The 26884-nt window shown below is 40.7% G+C and overlaps 1 protein-coding gene across 1 annotated transcript in view; it reads right to left on the bottom strand.

The window, feature by feature from the left end:
• ecpas (Ecm29 proteasome adaptor and scaffold) overlaps nucleotides 1-26884 on the bottom strand; it is a 100730-nt gene that overhangs the window by 38892 nt on the left and 34954 nt on the right. Inside the window, exons 11-26 of the mRNA XM_055632447.1 lie at nucleotides 25833-25911; nucleotides 23441-23490; nucleotides 22163-22229; nucleotides 21933-22055; nucleotides 21369-21472; nucleotides 19939-20065; nucleotides 15955-16035; nucleotides 12825-13044; nucleotides 11909-12000; nucleotides 10615-10746; nucleotides 7821-7983; nucleotides 5878-6050; nucleotides 4975-5076; nucleotides 3662-3785; nucleotides 791-936; nucleotides 306-360 (exon numbers count right to left, since the gene is read on the bottom strand). Coding sequence (XP_055488422.1) covers nucleotides 306-360; nucleotides 791-936; nucleotides 3662-3785; nucleotides 4975-5076; nucleotides 5878-6050; nucleotides 7821-7983; nucleotides 10615-10746; nucleotides 11909-12000; nucleotides 12825-13044; nucleotides 15955-16035; nucleotides 19939-20065; nucleotides 21369-21472; nucleotides 21933-22055; nucleotides 22163-22229; nucleotides 23441-23490; nucleotides 25833-25911 — 1838 coding nt within the window. The remainder of the gene's footprint in view (nucleotides 1-305; nucleotides 361-790; nucleotides 937-3661; nucleotides 3786-4974; nucleotides 5077-5877; nucleotides 6051-7820; nucleotides 7984-10614; nucleotides 10747-11908; nucleotides 12001-12824; nucleotides 13045-15954; nucleotides 16036-19938; nucleotides 20066-21368; nucleotides 21473-21932; nucleotides 22056-22162; nucleotides 22230-23440; nucleotides 23491-25832; nucleotides 25912-26884) is intronic.

Genomic DNA, 26884 nt, shown 5'->3' on the forward strand with positions numbered 1-26884 from the left:
TTCTAATCTCACAGATACATCACCCTCTGGCAAAACAATTTTCCCCCTCATCTCCATTCTAAAGGTACTTCCTTTTTTTCTGAGACTGTGTCTTCTGGTTTCAGACCCTCCCATTACTAGAAACATCCTTTCCTTGTTCACTCTATCTAGACCTTCCATTATCCAAGATTCCCCCCCCCCCCCCCCCCCTGGGGATGAGAAAGTTAATGAGTAATAAGCTTGAGTATTTATATTTAAACTTAGTATTCCTTCATAAGCAGCAAAAGAAATAGCATGAGCTCAGATTAAAATGTAAGAAAACTTACCATCATTCTCTGATAAAATAGAGATGAATGCACCCTGAATTTCTTTTAAATGACTCTGTAAAAAATGATGTGAACAATCCACCTGAGTTTGCAAAAATTGTTGAAAAGGAAATCCTTTTATAAATCAAACTTTGAACATAATGTAGTAACTATTCTGACATTTTGGGGCATGAGAAATAGTACTAATGAGCAATCAATTTCTCATGTGGAATATTATTTCCACGGAACAAGTTTAGTTTGAAGCATTAAAAAACAAACAGCTCCGTCTTGAAAATCTTTTCAATATAAATGCAGGTACATTTTGATACAATTCTAGTACGTTCACCCATTTCAAAAAGATGCCCGTGCCACAGAACAATTTTAATATTTTAAAAAATCCATTTCATTGCATCCACTGTTAATTCATTATTCTTCCCTATGCATTCATAAATTATGGACACTTCGCAACATTATCATTTGAAATTAAATTATATTAATGCCCTTACCTTGATCTCCTTGTGTTGACTCAGTTTTCTCACCAGTGATAAAAGCCAGAGAGAGGAAGCTTGACGGTGGTGGGGATTAGGACTAACAATGTATTTCTTGAGGATTTCATCCAGTACCCATGGAACAACATCGTTTACTTTAATAGCTTCAAGATTAAAAAAAAACAAAGATGGTTGAGTTGATGAGACACATCCAATATCCAAACCATGTGAACGCATCTTTCTTTTGGGAAGAGTAGAGGCTGCTGGATGAATCTTACTGCTGGGTACACAGTCAGTTAAATTGAAATAAGGCCCTGATTTGAGCACATGTCCAGTACTTGATGACAGGTCATAGGGTTCAATTTATCAATTTGCTTTGCTGCAGGATTCCATACAGATCCTGATAACAGAGTCTAGTTTTCCAATACGAAGGGGGGGGGGGGGTAAGAGGCAGGAGAAAAATAGATCTCAGATTCTAAAACAAATCCGATTTGGCACAGAATCCAACAGTGGCACTAGGGTTTCTAGGCCTGCAGATTAGGTGCATGGTAAAATGTGCAATTTTCTACGCACTTCCAGTTAAACTATTCCATCTTTAGACACAAAAAAACTGGAGTAACTCAGCGGGTCAGACAGCAACTCTGGAGAAAAGGAATAGGTGACGTTTCAGGTCGAGACCGTTCTTCAGACCGAGTAAAGATGAGGGAGTGGGGGCTCGGAGAGCAGAAGTCATTAAAGAGACGAAAGGCATGCAAGTTATCTTAGAAACATAGAAAATAGGTGCAGGTTAGGCCATTCGACCCTTTGAGCCAGCACCGCCATTCAATATGATCATGGCTGATCAAACAAAATCAGTACCCCATTCTGCTTTCTCCCCATGTCCCTTGATTCCGTTAGCCCCAAGAGCTATATCTAACTCTCTGTTGAAAACATTCAGTGAATTGGCCTCCACTGCCTTCTGTGGCAGAGAATTCCACAGATTCACAACTCACTGTTTTTTCCTCATCTCATTCTTAAACTGTGACCCCTGGTTCTGGACTCCCCTAATATCGGGAATTGTTTTCCTGCATCTAGCCTGCCCCATCCCTTAAGAATTTTATATATTTCTATAAGATCCCCTCTCATCCTCATCATATGTCAGTCCCATCTTGGACATAGGCCGGGAGAGATTGGATCAGGGGGGGGATAGGATGAAGCTGAGGTACATGGAAATGATTTCAGTGGGACAGGAGCAAGCAGAAACAATGGGTCTGCCAGGACAGCTGTGTTTATGGATTATGGGAGAAGGTAAAACTGGGCCGTGCGGGGCTGGGGAACGAGTGGTCAAATATAAATGATGTTCAAAATTCAAGAACAGCAACCGTTTTGTATCCTTTATCCGTACACAGCAGACGACTTGAATGTAATCATGTAAAGACTTTTGTTTGACTGGATGACAAAAACATTTCACTGTACCTTGGTACACGCGACAATAATAAACTAAACCAAAACTAATCAAATAAATCTTCCATTTTACTTGCCGAGTTTAAAGGGTGTGGGAAAAACACAAGCACTCTGATTTGTTGCTCTGACCGCAAACCTACCCACCTTTCTGATCACAACACCGATTCTAGCCGCATGCCCAGCCCAAAGTCTGGACCCCTGGCTCTGGCTGCATTCATATCTCTGGTTCTGACCTTATATTGTACTTGCAATCTGAATGTCCAAATCACATTTACTTGGCGAGTCTTGATCTTGAGGATTCCTGCACAGATGCCAGATTTGCATAGTTAACACTGCCTTTCTATCTTTGCTAAACATGACGAACTGTATTGAAGGGGATACAAATAAATACTTTAACTTATCTGCCATCAAGATCATTCAATGCCTTCGGCCTCCACAGTATACTTTACTTGCGCTTCTTGCCCATTACAATTCACAGGTTTTCAAGTGCTCTAACCAGACTCTGTTTCCTCACAAGGATTGACTTTCTCCTTCCCTCCTACATTAATATCCTATTCCCATTAATATTAAATCTTTTCTCCCCTGGGTAAAGGACTCTGAATTTACCGTATCGATTCCCATCATTACTTAATGCACCTGTGCAAGGTCACCCGCAGGCTCCTGTGCTCCAAGGAATCAAGTCCTATCCTGCCCAACCTTTCCCTGCAGGTCAAGCTCCCGAATCGAGCCAACATCCTCGCAAGTCTTCTCAGTACTCTTTCCATCCTAATGACATTGTTCCTATAGCAAGGAGACCAAAACAGAACACTAAACTCCAAATGCAACCTCACCAATGTCTTGTACAACTGTAACATAACATTCCATCTTCTGTACTCAGTACCCTGACTGACAAATGCCAATGTACTGAAAGCCTCCTTTAACACCCCATCAACTCATGACATCACTTTTGGGGAACTATGTACCTGTGCTATATATCTCTGCTTTATAACACTTCCCAGGGCCCTATCATTCCATGCAAAAGTCCTGCCATGGTCATATGTTGAGCTGATCAAGATCCTGCTGTATTTTTGATAGCTATTTTCACTGACAATGATACCACCCACTTTAGTGTCATCTACAAACTTACTAATCATGTCTTGTACATTCTCGTCAAAATCATTTACATAAACCACAAAAACATGAGACACACCACTGGTCACTGTCTTCCAGTCTGAAAAACACCCTTCCACTTCCATCCTCTGCTTTGTTCCATGAAGCCAAATCTGTATGCAGTTTGTGAGCTCTCCCTGGATCCCATGTGATCTAACTTTTCAGAGCAGCCTATCATGTGGCATCTTATCAAAGGCTCCAGTCTACTTGAATGTTAAAAGGAAATTTGCAAGAATTTGTCATGCACTTAACATTTTGAATGCACTTGCATAAGTGTACAAATTGTCTTCAACTTACTATCCGGAGGTGTGTATTCCCTCTCAGCAACCATCCACAGATCACGTGCTGCCAGTGAGCTTGTCCCTATTGCAGCATTAGTGATTGCTTCGCCAACTGTGAACTGCAGCTCTATTTGCTTTGCCTGGGAAGAAATGAATTTGAATGCATTATTTAAGGTATACATTTTAAGGGATAAATGTAATGTAATTACATTTTTTTTGGAAACAATGCATTTAGAGTGAATGCATTTTTCTACAGTATCCTGTGAGAGAATTAATTCTCAATATGTGGCACAAATCTAAAGTGTGATGCGTAGAAAATCCGAAAAAATTGAGAGGGCCCTTGGATGGACTGGTAGTAGTTGGAAAGGAACACAGGGGGAGAGAGATACATGAAACTGGAAAATTCAATGTTCAGACCATTGAGCTGTGGGCTAGCCAAGTGGAATTTAAGGTGCTGTTCCAGTTTGCAATTATGCCAATGCCAGCTACTTTGTAACTATGGAGAATGCCAAGGACATGTAGATCGGTACGGGATGGGGAAGGCGGCTCAAGATGGTCATTGTGGACGGAGCACAGGTGCTCTACAAAACATTTGCCTAATCTATGCCTGGTTTCACCATTGTAGAGGAAGCCACATCGCAAGCAGCAAATGCAACTGATTAGGTTGAAGGAGTGGAGTTGAGACAAATACTGCACTTGCTATGGTTGCAAAGATAAGTGCCAAGGGATGGATAGTGGGAAGGTGTAAGTAGACCAGGGAGTCACAGAGAGTGGTCTTTGCAGTAGGAGTGGGAGGGAAGGAGATGCAGCTGTCGGTGGGATCACATTAGTGCTGGGGGAAGTGGCAAAGGTTGACATGTTGGATCTGGACGCTAGTTGGGTGAAAGGTGAGGACCGGGGAAGACTATCTATGTTCTGTCTCTGGTGGATTGAAAACATGTAAGACATGTGGGAAATGTGACTGGGGGCTCTATCAACTATGGTAGAGAAGAAGCCATCTTTCTTGAAGAAGGACATTCCAGAAGCCCTTGAGTGGAAAATTTTGTCCGGGGTAAGAAGGGACGAGCTACAATTTATTGTTGACCACCATCACCCAACATTGTCTTTCGAACCAGAAGCTCCTTGCTTAATTGCACCATTAACTTCATGACATGAACTGTAGTGGTTGAGGATAGCACGTCCGTACATCAGCAACAGATGGGGTAGTTGATGCCGATTAATATATCAGGATAATGGATACATTAACAAAATACATACTTATATTGTTTGATAACAGTATTAGTGATAAATTTGGTAGCTTTTTCTACAAATGCTAATTGAAATGCTTACCTCAACAGAGTCCATCAATCCTTGTAATAGTTTCTTTTGATAAGGAAAATCAGCATCTCCAATTGGCAAATAACCCAGTGTCTGCACTGCCCGTTCTTTCATCTATAGAAATAAATGAAATTATATCCCATAATGAGTCTGAAGAAGTGTCCCGACCCCAAATGTCACCTATCCATGTTCTCCAGAGATGCTGTCTGACCCGCTGGGTTACTCTAGCACTTTGTGCCTTTTTTTATTTGATTAATATAATTGTACATAATTGAACATTAAAAAAAAATTTGAGTACGAAAATTTGAGTTAGAGTGCAGTGAACTGAAAAATTTCAATCAACATTACTGGCAAGCACTTCAGTCAGGCAAGGTTGAATTCCTAGAAAACCATCCGCATCGTGATTTTCCATAATGTGAAGCCACATCATCTGCACAAGTGTCAAGAAATGCGAATTCATGACTTGGAGGAGTAGAAATTTCCTCACTCAGATGGTGGGAGATAAACGGGAGAATTATCTAACACAGAAGGGTCCAAAGATCAAATTGCTGAATATATTTAGGGAGATGGATGATTTTCAGGCACAGATGGCATGAAGGGATATGGGAAGATATTGGGAACATGGTGCCTAGAGATATTATTCACATTTAAAATAAATAGCAGAACAGGTTTGGAAAGGCTAAGTGCCTTATCCTACTACAATTTTACCTATTCATGAACCATAGAATCGCGAGTTCCTCCAACAACATAGATTCATCACCTGAAGATGAATCAAAAACCAAAGGAATGCGCAATACAGACAATTCAAACTGTGAAGGGGAATAACTAATGACTGCTATTTACAGGTGAGTGATCGAACAAAAGGAATGAACAAAAACATGATTAATAACTGCTAGTATAAAGATGAATCATTACCTTGTTGCTTTCTTTGCTTAACGAGAGTTTACCCAACAGGCTTCCAACTAAGCGCAATTTTGTGAACCCTGGGCCTTCATTTGCAATGGGTAAAGCACCATTCCTCCCCATTTCACCAATTGCCACACAAGCAGCCAAAGCCAGAGAAGGGGACGCATCATCTAAAAATGAAGCTGAAAGATTTTATGATTAATATGTGTGCACAAATATGCATACATGTAAATCATATATTTAATCATTGACCATAAAACAGTACAGCACAGAAACAAGCCCTTCAGCCCAAAGTGTCTGTGCCAAACGCCATAGCAAGTTAAACTAGTCTGCTCTGCCTGCACGTGATCCATATCCCTTCATTCTCTGCATATCTACATGCCTATCCAAAATCCTCTTGAATGATGCTTTCATATCTGCCTCTGCCACCACCCCTAGCAACACACTGCAGGCAGCCAGCACTTTCTTTAATTTAGTTTAAAGATACAGAGCGGAAACTGGGCCTTAGGCCCATCGAGTCCGCATCGACCAACGATCCCTGTACACCAGCATCATCCTACACACTAGGGACAATTTACAATTGTCACCAAAGCCAATCAACCTACAAACCTGTACATCTTTGGAGTGTGGGAGGAAACCAAAGCTCCTGGAGAAAACCCACGTGGTCACAGGGAGAATGTACAAACAGGGTACAGACAGAACCTGTACTCAGGAGCAAACCTGGGTCTCTAGTGCTGTAAAGTAGCAACTCTACCGCTGTACCACTGTGCTGCCTGCCAAAGGTAAAGTTGGTATAACCATATGTCCTTTAAACTTTGCCCCTCTCACCTTAAAGCTGTGCCCTCTAGACTACAACTTTTCCACCATTAGAAAAACATATCGACTGTCTACTCTATCTATGTCTCTCATACTTTTAGGTACTTCTCATGTCTCCCCTCGGCCTACAAGTCGCCAGAGAAACTTCTCCTTTTTGCTTATAACCTCTAATCAAAGCAGTATGCTGGCAAACATTTTCTGCACCTTCTCCAAAGCCTCCCCATCCTTCCTGTGATGAGGCAACCTGAACTGCACATAATGCTTAAAATGCAGCCTAACACAGTCCCATACAGCTGCAGAATGACTTGCTGACTCTTCATCTCAGTGCACTGACTCTTGAAGATCAGCACACACAGTGCCCTCCATAATGTTTGGGACAAAGACCCATCATTTATTTATTTGTCTCTGTACTCCACAAATTTGAGATTTGTAATAGAAAAAAGTACATGTGGCTAAAGTACACATTGTCAGATTTTAATAAAGGCCATTTTTATACATTTTGGTTTCACCGTGTAGAAATTACAGCAGTGTTTAGACATTCGGCCTACCGAGTCCCGCACATTAACACACACACACACTAGAAACAATTTACACTTATATCAAGCCAATTAACCTGCAAATGTCTTTGGAAACATGTGGTCTGCAAACATACTAATCAACCCACCTACATTTAAATCCAAGTCTTTTATATATATCAGAAACAACAGAGGTTCCAGCGCAGATCCTGCAAACTCCACTGGTCAGTCCTCCAGCTAGAATAAAGCTGCCCTATGTATTTTATGAGAAAGCCAGTTCTGAATCCAAATGACCAAATCCCTGTGGATCCCATGTACCCACAGACAAAGCCACGTTGATTGATTCTAATTAGCCCATTCTTTTCCAAATGTTGGTAAATCTTATCCCAAAGATTCCTCTCCAATAGCTTCATAACCACTGACTTCGTAAGGCTCACCGACCTATAATTTCCTGGATTAACTCTACTTCCCTTCTAAAACAAAGGAAGAATATTGGCCACTTCAGTAATCTGGGATCTTGCCTGTGGCCAGAGAAGAAGCAATTAAAAAAAAAAAAAGCCCAAACACCTTTGCCTCACAAAACTATTAAACACATGCAGAATGATATTCCAATTTAATTACTAATTGCTTCAGTGGTTAACTGAAGTAACTGGTCCTCCAGAGGTTCCTCAGCTTCCAATTCTTCCATATCTTGGATATTTAATCCTGCTTTCTTCTTTCTATTCAAGTAGCGTCCAACCATATATCCTAAAGCTAGTAAAGCTCCGTGCTGTGTTTCAGGGCTCTATGAGAAAAGGATACAGAAAATATAAAGAAATGTCTATTATTTTGTTTTCTGATGAAACTGCATCAATATAAATCAAGGAACAGTTGAAGAACCTATTCCAGTGCCGTTTTAGCATTTGTACCTAATTGACTACGGGAAATTATGCAGGCTTGTGTCCACAAACAGTTGGGCAATTCTAATCCAGTCAATTATTACAGCATCATGTTAGTGCTCATAAGCAGCAAATTGAAGGCTGACATCAACAATTGGATTTTTTCCAGCAACAACCTGTTCAATTAGTGCTCAGTTAAGGGCTTGTCCCACTATACGAGTTTACCCAAGAGCTTTCCCGCATTAAAAAAAAAAAACTTGTGGTAAGTACATAGAATGTATGTAGCAGGTACGTCGGAGCTCGGGACGTCTCCTGGCGGCTCGTAAAGCTAATGGCAGGCACTCGGGAAACGCGGTAAGCTCATGACGTTTTTTCAACATGTTGAAAAATGTCCACGAGAGCCCCGAGCATCTACGAGTGGCTATTACTGTAATTCTCCAAGTTCGAATCAGGGGAAACTCGGGAGAACTCTTGAATTACCTCGTACAGTGGGACAGGCCCTTTAGGCTCCATCAGGATCACCTCCTCAGAAACAACATAGATCATGTCAGAAGGAATAGGAGTAAAATTAGACCATCAAGTCTACTCCGCCATTAAATCATGGCTGATCTATCTCTCCCTCCTAACCCAATTCTCCTGCCTGCTCCCCATAATCTAACACCTGTACTAATCAAGAATCTATCTCTGCCTTAAAAATATCCACAGACTTAGCCTCTACAGCCTTCTGTGACACGAATTCCACTCCCTGACTAAAGCATTTTCTCCTCATCTCCTTCCTAAAACAAAGTCCTTTCATTCTGAGGCTATGACCTCTAGTTCTAGACTCACTCACTAATGGAACCATCCTCTCCACATCCACTCTATCCAAGCCTTTCACTATTCTGTATGTTTGAATGAGGTTCCCCCCTCATTCTTCTAAACTCCAGCGAGTACAGGCCCAGTGCTGACAAACGCTCATCATAGGTTAACCTACTCATTCCTGGGATCATTCTTGTAAACCTCCACTGGACCCTCTCCAGAACCAGCACATCCTTCCTCAGATATGGTGCCCAAAATTGCTCACAATATTCCAAATGCGACTTTACCAGTGCCTTAGAGCTTCAACCTAGAGAGGATTCGCAGTCCATTGTGAGTTCCTTAGATAATTAATTAATGCCCAGAAGCAGCATCCAAGGTTGAGTGGATAACAAGAAAGAACCAGTCCTTGATTATCAATAACAATATTATTGTTCAACCCCTCAAAATCAATATCAATGCTTCACCAATGATTAAATAGACAATAGATGCAGGAGTAGGCCATTCGGTTCTTCAAGCAAGCACCACCTTTCAATGTGATCATGGCTGATCATCCACAATCAGTACCCCGTCCCCCGACTCCGCTATCTTCATCTCTCTTGAAAGTATCCAGAGAACTGGAAAGTATCAAGATTCAACTGGACGAGTCTCATGACTTCTACAGCGATGGGACCATAGCATTGAATAATTCCCTTCCTCCCACCTCTCTGCCTCCCTCCTCCTTCCCCTCCCTCTCTCTCTCATCCCCTCTCCCCCACCCTTCCCCCTTTCCCTTCCTCCCCCCTCTCCGTCTGTCTCTTGCCCCTCTGTCTATGCCCTCTTCCCTCTCTGCCCCCTCCCTCTCTAGGCGTGCCTGCGAGTTGGGTGGTTATGCGTCAGTGGATGGGATGACGTGCGGTTATGGGGTAAAAGGAGCATATTAATAATATTAATATAATATCAAGGGGGGTAGTTAGCTTGTGTGCGTGGGGGGGGGGTAGTTAGTGTGTTTGTGGGGGTCATTAGCGTGTGTGACGCCGCATGCCGCCCCCCCCCCCCCCCCCCCGCAACCACACGTTGGGGAGACCGACCCAACGGGTCTGCACTTGGTCTAGTTCACCATTAAATGTAGCAATGACGCTCATCAGTTCAACCTAGAAGGGTGATGATCCCTCAGTACTTGTCAGGACTGGTATAGCTTCAGTACTCCAATGCAACTTCAAACATCCATTCATGACAAATCAGTTCCGACAGTCAGTACGCCGTTCACTAATTGCAACATCTATCACAGCTCCAATACAGCACTGGGGCCAAAATATGTATCATTTATAGAGCAAATGACATCCTGCAAAAATAACAAATTTGACATATGAAAATTTGCAACACGAGGTGAATGAGCTACAGGTGTGTGGGAAAACCAACATTTCGAGCATCTCCTCCAAGTACACCATATTAATGTGAACACTTATCACCAAGGCTGCAATGTCTCTGCTTCAGAATTCTGAAACTCCCTGTGACGAACACCAAAACTATCTGGTTAACAGAACCTTCATCAACTGGGGGCGGGCAACACAAATAATCTAAAGAATGATGGAAGTATTATTGTATGAAATTAAATTGTATCTCAACTTCACTGCCTATTTCCATTTAGCTAACCTTATTCTGAAATGGGGGGTGGTATACTTACTGAGGAGTCTCAAAGGACAAAACAGGGAAGACAGTATTTCAAGGTTAATGCAATATTCATTAAAGTGAATACTTACACTATCTTTAGCGCACTTAATGAGGTTCTGAACGGCCAAGTGGAAATCATTCCCAGACATGGTGGACAGCACCACTGCGTAAAACTGCGCTGCCAGCTCACGCATCTCATCTTTGTTTGTGCTCATAAATATCTTTATAGTGGAGGGAGGAGAAAAGAAACATAGAGCAAATATATGACTTATTCCAATAAAAGATTTGAACATCAATGCCCATGCCCTTTGTCCCTCTTCTACAATCTCCCACTTCTGCCTCCACCAAAGAGGAAATAAGCTGGTGAAAGGATCAGACTGGTTGTGGATATGAGAAAGAATGACAAGGACTGGGTGATACAGCTGTGTGGGTGATGCACATGCATGATTGTTATGTGCGTGTGTGGTGCACATACATCCACATGTGCTATGCTTGCGTGAATATGGATATCTTCAGAGACGGTTTAATGTCAAAGAGAGGATTGTTTAGTTTAGAGATAGAGCATGGCAACAGACGCTTCAGCCGACCGAGTCTGCGTCAACCATCAATCACCCGTTCACACTCGTACTTTATTATCCCAGTCTCCACACACTAGGAGTGATTTACAGCGAGCAATTAACCTACAAATCCGCACGTCTTTGGGATGTGGGAGGAAACTGGAGCAGCTGGAGGAAACTCACGTGGTCACAGGGAGAATGTGCAAACTCCACAAAAACAGCACTCGAGCTCAGGATTGAACATAGGTTTCTGGTGCTGTGAGGCAACTGCTGTATCGCTACACCACGATGCCGCCGTGGCTCATGTTGTCGACCTCGCCGTGGTGAGCCCTGTCAACTGACCTCAGTCCGGCAAAGGACAACAAACAGAGACAGCAACAGCGACGCAGCTTGGTGCCAACCCGCAGCATGCACCCTTTTTAGGGCAGGCACCTACGGATGTCGAACAGTGATGAGACTAGCGTGGGGTCTGGCAGATGACTGTGGAGGAGGTTGGGTCGGACCAACGATTAGGAAAGTGAATGGGTTATGGCTGTGTCATCAGTTGGATGACAGAGACAAGGGTGTAATCAATGTCGGAAAGTTAAATGCGACATCGAGGTGGAGAGTGATGGATGGCTCAGGCTTGTGGCAGTGGAACCCTATATTATCTGAGACGCAAGTCTCGATACTACAGTTTGGAACTGATTCAGTGTTCTCCTGGGTTTGATACATGTAATAGAATTCTGCGCAAGCAACGTTAAAGGTACAATGTATGCCAATTACCAGCATTATACATCCCAGCAGTCTGAGAGCCTGTCCCTCACAAGCAAAGAAGTGATCATACCTTAATCCAATCTATTTTTTCTGTGAACTGCGCAGCTAATTTTTGTGGATAGACAGAGACTATTTCCAATAGACAGTACATCACTGGCAATCCTATTGTTTCCAGGGGGAAGATAGAAAAAAAACCTCTAAATTAATTGGAATTTTATTTCATAATGCATGAAATTACATTCAACTGTCACAAAAATCAGACATCACCTCCCAGTTCAATAGAGCGGATTGACACCCCTGCTTATAACATGAAAACATTATGTGATTACCCAGACATCACTGACTCAGAGACCAAAAGCATAATTTGTCTTAATTCTGTGTGTGTCTCAATGCAAGAGCATGAAGAATAGTAATGAACCATTCTTCTTCGTGGATTTAAGTTAATACTAATAGTCATATATTTCTCTCCACTGGCTCCTTTCCTGCACCTTGATTTCTCTATTTTCTTCTCTTACACAAATGCATTAACCTATCCTTTAATATTTTTAATGGAAACTTTTATGCTGGTCCCAAGGCCAGTAATTGTCATAATAGCTAGAAATGACAACAAATCTACTGATTATATACTTATCTGTTCCTCTTTGATGTAGTCTGCTAGTTTGTAAAAACATTGGATTTGACCTGCCGCCAAAGATATTTGGTTGCAAACGGTTGCAAGTCAATATGTATTAAAACATACAATTTTATTTTGAGTACAACAATACAGGAATAGCTTCCTCTCAAGTAATGAACACCAGTAATGAAGGCACATCTCAATAATAAATTAGATATTGGTTGTTCAGTGCCATACAATAAAACTAAAGGAATTATATAGAAGTGCCTAAGGTTCGAGAATGCGACTTTATCATAATCTGGCACGTTGTCAAAATTAGGAATACATTAAGATCACAATCAGTTGGGAAAATTCAACCTGTTTTCATTCTTACCTCCAATGGTTGTTAACAATTGTTCGAGTAGATCAATGTATGCTTGCACTGGATCAGTTTCACCATTCTTTGAGGATGATGGTGAAATGAAAGTGTTGGAAGCCAAATTTCTGACATAACAGCCAATGGCTGGAGCTTGATCTTGCATGTCAACAAAACTTCGAGATGTGGGTACCACCCCTGCACTGTGTGCTAGACACATTCGCAGGTAAAGGATAACCTGCAGATACAATCATGTTGTTAACATCTTGCTCACCAGGTAATACTTACCACATTCCCCATCCATTCACCAGGCCCCTGTGCATCTCGCGCACTAACTCACTGGGACTCCGGTTCCCATACTTCCTTACACTCATCTGGTTTTGCTGGCTGCGTTCCCTTGAAACTTAACTCATCTGTTTCCAATTCCCCATCTAAACTTATAGGGTTCACTGATAAATGTATTAATCTACTGAATAATATCTTAAAAAGTGAATTAAATGTATGCTGGAGTATTAATAAGAATGTCACTCAACAGCCAGGAAAATTTGCTTGTCCAGCACCACCTAAATCTGGAGTGTGCCAGATTACTGGAGTTTTACTGTAGTTGGAAATGCAAAGAAATTGAAACATGCCCTTGGCCTGCAATGGATAGACAGTAACCACAGTCAGTGGAGGAAGGTGCATTGCTGCATTCAAAAGAGAGGGCAGATCAGTTGGACAAACTATATTGCTTTTACATGGTGCAAGTATTGAATTGACAAGCTCCTCCTAAGCTGTTTAAGAAGGAACTGCAGATGCTGCAAAATCGAAGGTAGACAAAAGTGCTGGAGAAACTCAGCGGGTGTGGCTGAAAATGTCTGAAGAAGGGTTTCGGCCCGAAACGTTGCCTATTTCCTTCGCGCCATAGATGCTGCTGCACCCGCTGAGTTTCTCCAGCACTTTTGTCTACCCCCTCCTAAGCTGTGATCATTTAATTATGATGTTAAATTGATCTTCAGCACCAGCAAAATATGGTGAAAAGTTCTGAAAATGTCTCAGAAATTTAGTTATCATCCAGTATTAGCGAGTTAGAGAAACAAGTTAGGACATTTATCTCTCATATGAACTCTGTCGCATCTTTCACATGAAAAAGCTATCAAAGAACTACTGTATATTCATTTTGATTTACTAACTTCAGGAGGCAACAGAAAAAGTAAAACAATGACTTGTAATCTTAATATCATTATGAGTGGATTACGTGCAATATCATACAGAAAATTATTTTGTATTTTCATTCAATTGATGTTGTTTTCACAAGGTTTAAATATTAGTGGTGAGAGTTTGTATTTCAACATGACAGCACTTTACTTGCCCCTACCTGGCTGAAATTTTAACAGTCCCCTTGAGGAATGTGCCTGGACGCATTTACCGCAAGGCTTTTTTATGGTTAGAAGCCTGAATGTTGTGGGGAGGGAGTACGAGAATATCTAAGGCTAAGGATTTGAATGGAGATGGAATACAGACAGGCGTACAGGTTATGGAAATACACCCTTGTAGAATTCTCAAATCACTGCCTGGAAATCTAGGATACGGAATAAAATTTGCTATTATGAAATCTATGTGGGGAAAAATTAATAAAATATTGAATAAACAAATTTTGCTTATTTTTTATATTTTCAACGGTGCATGCACAAATAATGTAGCTTTTAACTGTGATAGGTTCATTTTGCTCCCTTGCAATGCCACTCCACCCCCTACACCCACCAAGAGTTCTCCGTATTATTTACTCTCAAAATGTCTGAAACAATTAAGTGCAAATTGTAAACGTAAATGACCACATAAAGGAATTAGACTGGAGGTAAGACTTGATATTTTTCCAAAGTTTGATGCTGCCATAGCTTTGTGTAATAGTTAAAGGTGTGACTTGCTATATATGCAGTTGCTTGCATCTCCCAAAGGAACCTCTGGCCAATTAACAAACATGCTTGGAAAACTGTCAAGACAATCTCTTAAGCGGACTGTGTGACAAACCCACAGCTGTGGTACTCATTATTACTATTTAGAGAAAAAACATCCTATAGCATCTCTGCTTATAACATGGGATTCAATGGTAAATAGATTTTCACATTATGGAAAACTGTGACAGTTCTCTGCCAACCCAACACCTCCCTAACTCATGAGTCACACGTAGGTTTAAAATTCCAAAGGGAGGAAGGGATGGGGGTAGCATCCAATGGAATCTTCAAGCACTTTACTATACCGTACAAGATATTTCAGCCTGCTGTTTGCAGGTGGCAGCTTAGATCAGGATTTCACATTTGCCTTTCAAGTTTACATTGGCTAGATGCGGGAAGCTCTTTGGTAAACAGCCAGCTTGAAATAACATTAAAGTTTTTATTACTATAGTTTGTGAAAGGATCATCTTTGGAAGCCATTGAACGAAGCAGAACGAAATAACCAAGTGAACACTAGCTCGAAAAATTGTCCATGATAAATATTAAAATATTCAGCTCAAATTCTGATATTAACAGTAGCACATCCCAAATGCCACATTCAAGAATTAAACGAAAAAAATCTTTACGTTCTGCATAAACTCAAGTTTAACACAACAGAATAGTGACCCAAAAAACCCAGACAGTTGTGAATTTGTGGAATTCTCTGCTGCGGAGGGCAGTGGAAGCCAAATCACTGGATGGATTTAAGAGAGAGTTAGATAGAGCTCTAGGGGCTAGTGGAATCAAGGGATATGGGGAGAAGGCAGGCACTGGTTATTAATTGGGGACGATCACACTTAATGGATCGAAGTAGCCGAATGGCCTCCTTCTGCACCTATTTTCTATGTTCTATGATCTTTCTAAAAGGAGCAGCATCCTCACACAACAAATGTCTACAAATTAAAATAAGCTACCGGCTAATGAATGGATAATGATTCCAATCTTTACACTGAGACGAATTTAATAGACTGCTATAAAAATGTAATGTGGAAACTCTTAACAGCATGCACTCAGTTTTCTCCTCCCATATAATTTCTTTCTTTCTTCAATTCAATGTTATTCAATTTACATTCTACAGCATTATTTATTTCTATATTAGATACTGACACTTGGGGATAAAGCAGCAGTAGTGTTTTATAAGGAAACCCCAGTTTCCATTATTCAGCCTTTCTTACCTCAGCATACGTAGCTGGGTTAAATGGCAGGACGCGGGTTCCAGTGGTGTACTTTGCTGAACTATTTATCCTTTGAGAAGCCTGAAAAGATAGAAAAAAAAGAATGAATATTCTTACTCCCAATATGCAGAATAAGATGGTATAATTGTGTTTAAATATTGTAACATAGCTTATGTGGAATTAAAATCAGGGAAGTGATTTTTTTAAAAAAAATGGAGCTACAAGAAACATCCCCACTAATGTTAGACCATGACATTATGGTCTGTCATGGCATTATGGCCAAAATAAAATTTAAGAGGCTATCACGGCAGAGAATATCCTTGACCAGGAATGAGATAAACAAGAACCATGTCAGGGCTGGTAGGATTGTCTGCAGTCAAATCCAGGTACTGGATAATTCTGGTGGGTGGCGCGACTCACACCGCAGCGGCCTCTGCTGTCAGTCTGTCTTTTTGTTATTTTTTGTCCCGTTTTAAAGCTTTTTGTTATTTTTTTGTCCCTTTTTAATGTAGTTTTTATTTTTTTTTGATGGTGTGTGTGTGTGTGTGTGGGGGGGGGGGCGGGGGGGAAACTTTTAAAATCTTTCCTCTGCACGGAGAACCCGACCTTTTCCCTGTCGGGTCTCCGTTGTCATTGGGGCTGCAATGTGGAGCGGCCTCCAGCAGGAACGACCTAGGGCTCCAGTCGCGGAGCTGCGGACCTACTCACCATCGTAGAGCTGGCCGAGTTCGGAGCTGGTGGAGCGGCGGTGGCGCGCTGCTGCGATCCGACCCCGGGGATTCGGAGGCTTACCGCAGGTCCGGTGGACATTGACACCGGGAGCCCGCGGGTCCCTGCTGGGAGACCGCTTTTCAGGGCTTCCGCAAAGGCGACTTCACCCGCCCGAGTCGCGGGGTCGAGGAGTACCTGGAGCGGGGCCTTACATCACGCTTCAACGGCTGCGGGACTTTGCTAGCGCCCGCCGGGGGCTCCAAAAACAAGAGCCGGAGCAGGGCCTTGCATCACCCAGCGCAGCGTTAATGGCCGCGGGACAATTGCCATCGCCTGCCGGGGGCTTTGACTCTGACATCGGGAGGGGAATGGGGAGTGCAGGGGAGAGATACGTTTTTTTGCCTTCCATCACAGCGAGGAGGATGTCTGTGTAAATTTTGTTGTGTCTTGGGTCTTTTTTTCTTGTGTGTATGACTGCAGAAACAACATTTCATTTGAGCCTCTATGAGGTTCAAGTGACAAATAAATTGTATTGTGTATTGTATTGTGTACTGATTCAAATCAAAGCTTTAAAACCATAGGAATGGGGTTGTAACTTAACATAATGTTGTATTGTGTCCATAATTTGAGATTTGTGAACTTGTACGGAACAAGCTGATTCAAATCAAAGCTTTAAAACCATAGGGAATACCCCAATATTTAAGAAACTTAACATAATGGATGGGAAAACAGTTTGGAGGTATATGGTCCATAATACTGGCAGGTGGGACAACTGTAGCTGGAACATGAGGCCGGTGTGGACCAATCTAAGGGTCTGTTTACTGTTGCACTCTGTCCTCCTACCATGTTTGAGATTTGTCAATAGAAAAAAAATCAGTTCTCAGTAGAGTCTGGTAAAAAAGTGCATGTAGTTGTGCCCATTGTCAAATTTATTAAAGGGTATTTTTATATACATTTTGGTTTCACCATGTGGAAATTACAGCTGTGTTTAGACATAGTTCCCCCCACTTCAGGGCACCATAATGTTTGGGACACATGGCTTCACAGGTGTTTGTAATTGCTCAGGTGTGTTTAAATGCCTCCTCAATGCAGGTATAAGAGAGCTCTCAGCACTCAGTCTTTTGTCCAATCTTTACATCACCTTTGGACACTTTTAATGCTGTTTGTCAACATGAGGACTAAAGTTGTGCCAATGAAGGTCAAATAAGCCATTATGAGACTGAGAAACAGGAACAAAACTGTTAGAGACATCAGCCAAACCTTATGCTTACCAACATCAACTGTTTGGAACATCATTAAGAAGAGAGCACTGGTGAGCTTACTAATTGCAAATGGACTGGCAGGCCACAGCTGATAACAGAAGAATTCTCTCCATGATAAAGAAAAATCCCCCAACACCTGTCCGACAGATCAGAAACACTCGTCAGGAGTCAGGTGTGGATTTGTCAATGACCACTGTCCGCAGAAGACTTCATGAACAGAAATACAGAGGCTACATCGCTAGATGCAAACCACTGGTTAGCCGCAAAAATAGGATGGCCGGGTTACAGTTTGCCAAGAATACTTAAAAGGGCAACCACAGTTCTGGAAAAAGGTCTTGTGGACAGTTGAGATGAAGATTAACTTGTATCAGAGTGATGGCAAGAGCAATGTATGGAGGATAGAAGGAACTGCCCAAGATCCAAAGCATACCACCTCATCTGTGAAACATGGTGGTGGGGGTGTTATGTCATGGGCTTTTATGGCTGCTGAAGGTACCGGCTCACTTATCTTCATTGATGATACAACTGCTAATGGTAGTAACATAATGAATTCTGAAGTGTATAGACAATTCTTCTCCGTGGATTGTCACCTTGTCATGGTGGAGAAGCTTGTGTGGTCCTGAGAGTGATGCTGTCTGGAGCTATGCTCCTGGTAGGGCCACCTATGGTCGTAAGGACGAGGGGAGGACTCTGACAAAGAGCAATCCAACCAAGACCTCAACGGTGGAACAGGCGGAGGATGATGGCTGACCTTAGTGAAGCGTCACAACATTTGGGAAGGCGGATGAAAGCTGCAGCAGAAAAGGGTCTCCGGTCGTCTTGGACTACATGCTACTGATCCCGACCCAGATCTGTCAAGGACCGTGTGGTGTCTGTCTGTGCACCGGTCTTCCCACATTAAACAAAGTCATGCACAGACGTCCTCCAAACCTGGAGACACCCATAGAGGGGCCTAAGAATAGACACATCCTATCTGCTCCAGTTCAAACAAATGACTCAAAACTCGGCGGTTCATTCTACAGCAAGACAATGATCCCAAACATACTGCTCAAGCAACAAAGGAATTTTTCAAAGCTCAAAAATGGTCAATTTTTTAAAAGTGTTTTCAGTCTTGACTAAAAATATCAATCACAAAATTCAAAGTGCTGGAGGAACTCAGCGAGTCAGGCAGCATGTGTGAATGGAATGGACAGATGGATAGATGGATTACGGGTTGGAACCCTTCTTCAGACTGTTATCAATACCAATAACTGACCACATGCATCTTTATAAATGACCTTTGAAAGCAACTTGGATTGTAAATGTTGACTGTGGTACAATTTTGAAATTATTTTGATACGGTAAGTTAAGTGAAATGGACTTGCGAGCAGATTATACATATCAGAATGATAACCCAGCATCCATTCTTAACTCTTGTTATTAAATCTACCGAGGCGAACAGGGTTGTACAGGTTAGAAATAGGACTTTCTGCCCACTGTCGACCATTTTTTTAATGCAGTAAAATTCAGATAATGCGTAACCTGATGACTCGTACATCCTGATGGTTTGGCATTTGGCTCATCAGGTTCTATGGACTACATTATCTTCCCATTCACTAGGACCTTGGTTTTTGTGCTCCCTGTTCACTCAGTCTACTCGCTGCGGCCCTTGTCCCCGCGCCTCCTACCTGCTTATCTCTACCCCATTTCTGTCCTCCCTTTCCACTCACTGCAGGCCCTGTTCCAATGGTCCACTTTCACTCAGTGGGGCCTGGTTCCTCCATTTACACTTACTAAGTACACTGGGTAGTGCACTGTCCAACTTTTTAAAAAAGTAAATGAGTGGTATTTTGACATATTAATAGAAGCAACATCCACTAGTCTGCATCTAGTGTCTCTGTACTGTACACTGACAATGACAATTAAAATTGAATCTGAATCTGAATCTGATCTGAATCTACCAATGTCACAAGCATGCTACATTATCGGATTTCAAACTAAAGCCCTTGAATAAAATGTTAAGAGACTTTACCTTGTCCTGTATATAATGGACCATTTCAGGAAATGGTGGCAAGATTGTAGGGGTGCTTTCCTTCTCGGTTGTTTGATTTGGTAGAGCTCTTAGAACACGTTTTGCTTCCCCATGTACTTCCTCTCTCCTAATTAAACATTGGATGTTAAATGATGAAAAATAAAAACACTTGTTAATCTTTCCCTTTGCGATTTTGATAACATTAATCTAAAAGCACAATTTGACTGCCGATTATTATTTAGCTATATACTGGCCACGATACATTTTAATTTGAAATTCAATTAAAGTGAATAGTTTAGGATGCTGAATAGTTAAAAATGCTTTGATAAGCATAAGCATGCTTATTTTTTCCATTACGTGGAATTCTTGAACATCCGAAATCTGTCCCTATCCGAACTAGTACCAAGTCTACCCCACTCATCCACCATCAATGTATATGTTGACCTGCATTGGTCCAAACTCCCTGGCGTTACCTCTAAGTCTTAAATTCTTTTCTTGTTTTTTTTTAAATATTCCATGTCCTTTCTCTCTCCATCTAAATAGCCTTCCCTGGTCTAATGAGAACTGTGAGCTCCTCCAATTCTGGACTGCTGTGCACCCCAGAATTCAATCGTCTTCTGGGGTCTGGGTTAGGGTTAGAGTTGTGCCCTAATTACTACCGTCCAGTGGCCTTGACATCCACCATCTTCTCCCCTCTCCCATCAGGCAAGAGGTAGAGAAGTTTAAAAACACACACCTCCAGATTCAGGGGCAGTTTCTTCCCAGCTGTTATCAGGCAACTGAACTGTCCTCTTATTAGCTCGAGTGTGGTCCTGACCTACAATCTATCTAATTGGAGACCTCTAGACTATCTTTAATCGGACTTTATCTTAGACTAAAAGTTGTAGCTTTATCTGTACACCGTGGACTGCTTAATTGTAATCATGTATAGCTTTTCTTTGATTGGATAGCATGAAACAAAAAGTTTTTCACTGTTTTTTAATAATCTTATTTATATAGCACATTTTTAGTCAACTTGCATTGACCCCAAAGTGCTTCACATAATTACATTACATTTACACACAGGCAAAGGTGGGTGAAGTGTCTTGCCCCAAGGACACAACGACAGTATGCACTCCGAGTGGGATTCGAACCCGCTACCTTCCGGTCGCCAGCCGAACACTTAGCCCATTGCGCCATCTGTCATCCACGGTACCTCGGTATACGTGACAATAATAAACTATACTAAACTTAACTTCTTTCCAAAGCCTCACCATCTCTCAAAGTCTCGCTAATGTCGCTCTACTGTATAAACCTTTGATTGCCAGTTGTTATCTATCCACGGTAATTTTATTTGATAACAGGCCGGGAAATGCCATTGCATAGTTTATCACTTTAACAAAGCTATATAAGTGCAGGCATTATATTTCCCTCTCCAAGAGAACACTCACGGGTCTCCAGCAGCAAGTAACAACATGTATCTGGATGGTATATGGTCGGAGGCAAACACTGTACTGGCAAACTTCACAGCAACTTGCCGGACTTGCACTTCTGGCTGAAAAAAATAACAAAAGAATAGGATTCCAAATGATTATTCATCCACAGCTCAAGTAAATTTACTGCGACTTTCTAAACGTTTTAATGGAGTTCAACATTTAGTAGTGTTACTAGTATTTATCTAGTTTCCAAATATTCCAATGGAAAGCTTCCTCTGGTATTCAATTTTTCTGTAGGTACAATTGTGTGAGGAAATTTGAACCCTTTCCGAATTAACAATTAATTGGGAAAAAGTGCCCTAAATGTATGGCAAAAAATGATAATGCGGATATGACCATTGGTAATTAATATTAGATCATCCCATTAGTTCATAAATTCCCTGCAACAAACACTATATACAGGTTGTAAAATATTTTATATTCTCCATTAAAGCACTCACTAAAAATAAAGCAGCTTTCACATTATTGCATTGTTCTTTATAACCAAATAATGGGATTGATGTTATAGTTTTCACATACCTTCTCCAGATATGCAGCAACCAAAGCTTCCATTAGCGTAAGAGAAGCTCCCTGCAGTGAACAGTAGGCTCCCACCATCATAGCCAATGCTTCCTGAATGGAAAGCCGGATATCGGGACCTTCCTAATAATGAAGCAAATAAAACTTCCCTGTACTGTTGGTGCTGCAATTGTGGAGAAACACAACAAAACACTACACTGTAAAACAAATTCTTGAGAATTTCCACTTACCTTGCACATAGCTTCAAAAAACTGCTGCACCAGTGCTAAATCTTTTGTGAAAAGTTGTGGTAAACGACTAAATGTATGTAGAGCAAAACAAAACACAATTTAGTAAAAATATAATGGTTCAGTACCCATACAAGTCTACCATGTTTTGGATTGGAAAATATGCATTATTCTGAAAAGGAGTGATCTTTCAAAAGATGCAAGTGTATATTCATGGTGAATCCATTCCTTTAAATTGCCTGCATTCTTTCCACTTGTTAATCCTCCATCAGCATTATGCCATGTTTTTCAGATTACATTAATGTAATCATAGACTGTTCTAAGTGTCTCCTATGTTCTACATTTCACCATGATTCCAGCTAAAACACATGAAAAATTATAGACAGTGTGTTAAATCCAGGCAAGCCCTTCAGCTGATGCATGCTCCAGCAAACCATGCTTTTTGATTTATGTGTAAGAGCATTGGACTATGAAGAATCTAAATATGATGCACCCCAAAATAGCTTACATATAACTAGAGATTGGAAAATGTATTCTCTACTCAGCATGTAAGTCAAAGGTAAAATTAAGGTAACATTTCTTAAGGAAATTTCATCTTCAGTTAACAGTCCAATTTATTAAATTACTGCTTCCTGGGTAACATTGTGCAACATAGTCCACTCAAACCATATCTAACAATGTAAATTGCACATGAATAAAGGACTAGTTACATAATATTTTTCACATAATTTAACTATATAGAAGGGGAATATTTGGTATACCATGTTTGTGACAAAGGTATCCAAATTAATCTCATACCCTTTACGTTTTACCCAAAAGTCTGCAAATTTTTACCATACATTTATCCAAGTTACTTTTAAAAGATGTGGTTAAATGTGATTCAATTTCTCTGGATAGTGGACTCCAGATTATGAATCCCTAGGTAAAATAAATTCTCATATTCCATCTAGTCTCTTTTATTATCTTTGTAATTGACACATCTTTATGATATAGTCAAGTACGTTAATTTGTAAATATGTTGTATTCTGGAGACATGCAGTCAGACATCCCACTGAAAGGAATCCCACCACAAATATTTGCTTAAAAATCAGCACATAATTATATTATTAAACATGTCACATGCAAAAGTGCAAATTATTTTTCCATTTATAAATACTTGTAATTGTTTGCACATTTGAATGAGGACATGTTTAACAATTATTTATAAATACTTAATCCACACATACTTACAAATAGTTAAGACATCATTTAAAAAACTGAAATAAATGTAGAAATTTTTACCTGGACACTTTTCCAACTGCTGAATATGCCAAAGAAAGAGTTTTTGGATCCTTGGAAGGAATAATAGTTTTTTTTATAAATAGTTCAATATATTATAGTTTCTAGAGGGTTGAGACATTAATTAAGATGGCAAACAGTTTTGTAAGAGAACCAGCAGAAATATTTGAGGCTTGTTTAAATAAAAAATAAATTAGCTTTAAATCATCTTTTGTGCATTTAAATTATTAGCTTATGGGAAAATTGACAAGATAGTGAGCATATCTATCAACTAAAGGAGAAAGGTTCTGATTCAAACCCTAAAGCCTGTTCCACCTGGTGAACAGTACAGGTATGACAAATGGGCTCAGTGAGAGGACAAGCAACCTGGGGTTATTAATTACTTCCTTCTGGAAGACAGGTCGGACGTGGGTGGAAATGTCCCGGGGTATAGAATTTTAAGGTGAGGCATGGGGGAGATAAAATGGGAGGAGGTATTGAATAGCTCTTAGGGCTAACGGAATCAAGGGATATGGGGAGAAAGCAGGAATGGGGTACTGATTGTGGATGAGCAGCCATGGTGGTGCTGGTTCGAAGGGACGAATGGCCTACTCCTGCACATATTTTCTATGCTTCTATGTGCCTAATCACTTTAGTATTGAGGGTGAAAATTCTAGAAGACCCCTCATACGAGGAGATATGGTCAGAGATTATAAACAAAACAGATGTCATCAGTTTGCTAGGAGCATATTACTGTCCCCCAAATAGTCAATCAACAGGAGACAGGAGAAAATATATATATATGGCAGATATCAGGAAGATGGAATACAAATAAGGTTATTGTACTGGGAATTACAATTTCCCAAATAATAACTGGGTATCCCGTAGTGTTAAAGGCTCAGAAGGAAATTTTTGAGATGTGTGCATTTTAAATGCAAGATGACAAAGATAGATTGGGAACATCTACTTCCAAATGACTCCATATCTGCACAGCGGGGAAGCATTTAGAGGCGAAATAGCAAGCAATCAAGTGGGCCATGGTGTTCTTGTGTGGATAAAAGGCCAGGGATAACAAATGCAGGGAACCCTGGATGTGAAGGGATATTGAGGGTTGTTTAAAGAGAAAAAAGGAAACACACGATAGGTATAACAAGGGAGTTTTAGGTTGTGGAAATATATCAATTTGTTGGTAAAATGGGCTGAAAATGGAAGATACAGTTAAATCCAGACAACTGTGTGATAATGCATTTTGGAAATACTATTGGGATTAGGATATATAGGATGAATGTTAGGGTCTTAAGAAACAGACGGAGCATGGCATACAAGTGAGGTGGCAACACAGGTAGATAACGTAGTTAGGAACACATATGGGTTACTGGCCTTCATTAGTTAAGGCGTTGAATTAGACGTAGAGAGTTTATGCCCTGACTTTATAAAAACTTGGTCTAAACACAGCTGGAGTACTGAATGCCATTCAGGCCGCCTTGCACTAGGAAGGAGATGATAGTGCTGGAGAAGGTGTAGAGGAGATTCACCAGGATGGGGCAGACCAGTTATGAGGAAAGAATGGAGAGGCTAGGTATTTTCTTCCTGGAACAAAAGAGGTCATGAGGGGGGTTGACTGAAGTATATAAAATTATAAGAGGTACATATAAGTAGACTGTACGAAACATTTCTCCATGTTGGAGGTAGATAAAACTGCAGGCCATAGATTTAGAGTACAGGAAGAAATTTAGAGAAAATATGAAGGGGGGGCTATCTTGATCCAGAGGGTGGTCGAGGCAGGGTCAATGACAGCACTTAAGTGGCTAAATAAGAATGTGAATCTCTTCTCCATGGAAAGCTATGAACCAGAGCTGAGAAATGAGATGAATACAGAAAGGTGCCCACTGGTTAGCACTGATGAGTTGGGTCGAATGATTTTTTTCCATGCTGTATGATTCTATTATTCTATGAAATAATGCACACAAAGGTGAATAGCCTAATAACTTAAATCACATGACATATGGATTTTAATTTGGCTGACAAAAGAGGAGCATGATGTAGAATTATTCTCACTGTTTTCAGTTGAGAGAAAATAGAAAGTGGACCCAAATGCCAGATTTGATTCTGGGTTTGGGCATAGCAGGTGCGAGTGCTTTAATTGGCATTAGTGTTTTGTTTCTATTCTTAATTGCTGCAGAGCTTCTGCTAGATTACATGATTGTGATGCTGCCCAATGTTTCATACTCTCCTGACATACTATGAAGGATTGTGTTTTAGATAATGAAATAGAAAATTGTTGGCATAGTGAGAATCTCTAGCCCAATTCACGATACAACATTCAAGGAACAGAGTAAAATAGAGAAGGGGAGTAAAATAACAGATGTCAAAAGAAGTGTAACTTTGTTGATCAGAGAGATATCTGAAGACTTACCTCCTTGTATTCATTGATCAACTTAGTAAGCCCATTTAGAAGCATTGGTCCCAAAGGTTTTATTTTGTTATCAGGACAACTGTGAGAACAATAGAATGGATTAGTGCAATCAATATAGAAAATGTTATAATGGTCTATTTTATCTCAAATTGTTAAAAAAAAAAAGCACAAAATGAAACATTTGGTTTGAAACAAATTAAAATGTTCTCCAACTAGTTTAATAGTTATAGTCTTTGACAGCTTAAGCTTCCTTTCAGTAAATACAGTACAAAGCAAAAATAAACTTGCAGCTCTGGCGTTCTGGAATAAAATAATCAAATGTAGGTCAGGTGGCATGGTCACAACTAGGGACAGAGAAAGCCGTCTGTGATAGCATGGAGATCAAGAGCGATTGAAAGTCACAAAAAATAGCAGTGTTGGTTGAGTGAAGGTTTGTTAACTGCAGCTGTTCTATCTGGAGGAAATATAAACTGAAGATGTATGAGGGCAGTGGAGAGAAAAAATGTGAAAACTAATACCAATTGCTGCTGCTGGAAATATAACATGGAACAGTAGAAATATCCCAGAAAGTCAGGCAGTATATGTGAAGAGAAAAACACATATACTGATAACATTACTGGTTGATGATCCTTTGTTAAAACTGGCTGGTCTGATACAAACTAGGAAAGCTGATCATCTGAAATTGGCAAATTCAGCGTTAATCATGAAATTGTAAAGTGCTGAGTCAGAAACCTGGGGCGGCACAGTGGCACAGAGGTAAAGTTACTTTTTTAAAGCACCAGGGACCTGGATTTGTTCCTGACTATGGGTTCTGTCTGTATGGAGATTGCACGATCGCCCTGTGACAGCGTGGTTTTTTTCCAGGTACTCGGGTTTCCTTCCACATTTCAAAGACGTATTGGTTTGTAGGTTAATTGGTTTCAGTAAAATTGTAAAGTATCCCTCGTGTGCAGTGTATGGTGTGATAACTGGTCAGTGCAGACTTAGTGGGCCGAAGGGCCTGTTTCTGCGCTGCATTTCCAACGTCTAAAAGAACAAAGGTCAATTTAAAT

This window comes from Leucoraja erinacea, chromosome 3 (genome assembly GCF_028641065.1).
Source record: "Leucoraja erinacea ecotype New England chromosome 3, Leri_hhj_1, whole genome shotgun sequence".
Classification (NCBI taxonomy): domain Eukaryota; kingdom Metazoa; phylum Chordata; class Chondrichthyes; order Rajiformes; family Rajidae; genus Leucoraja; species Leucoraja erinaceus.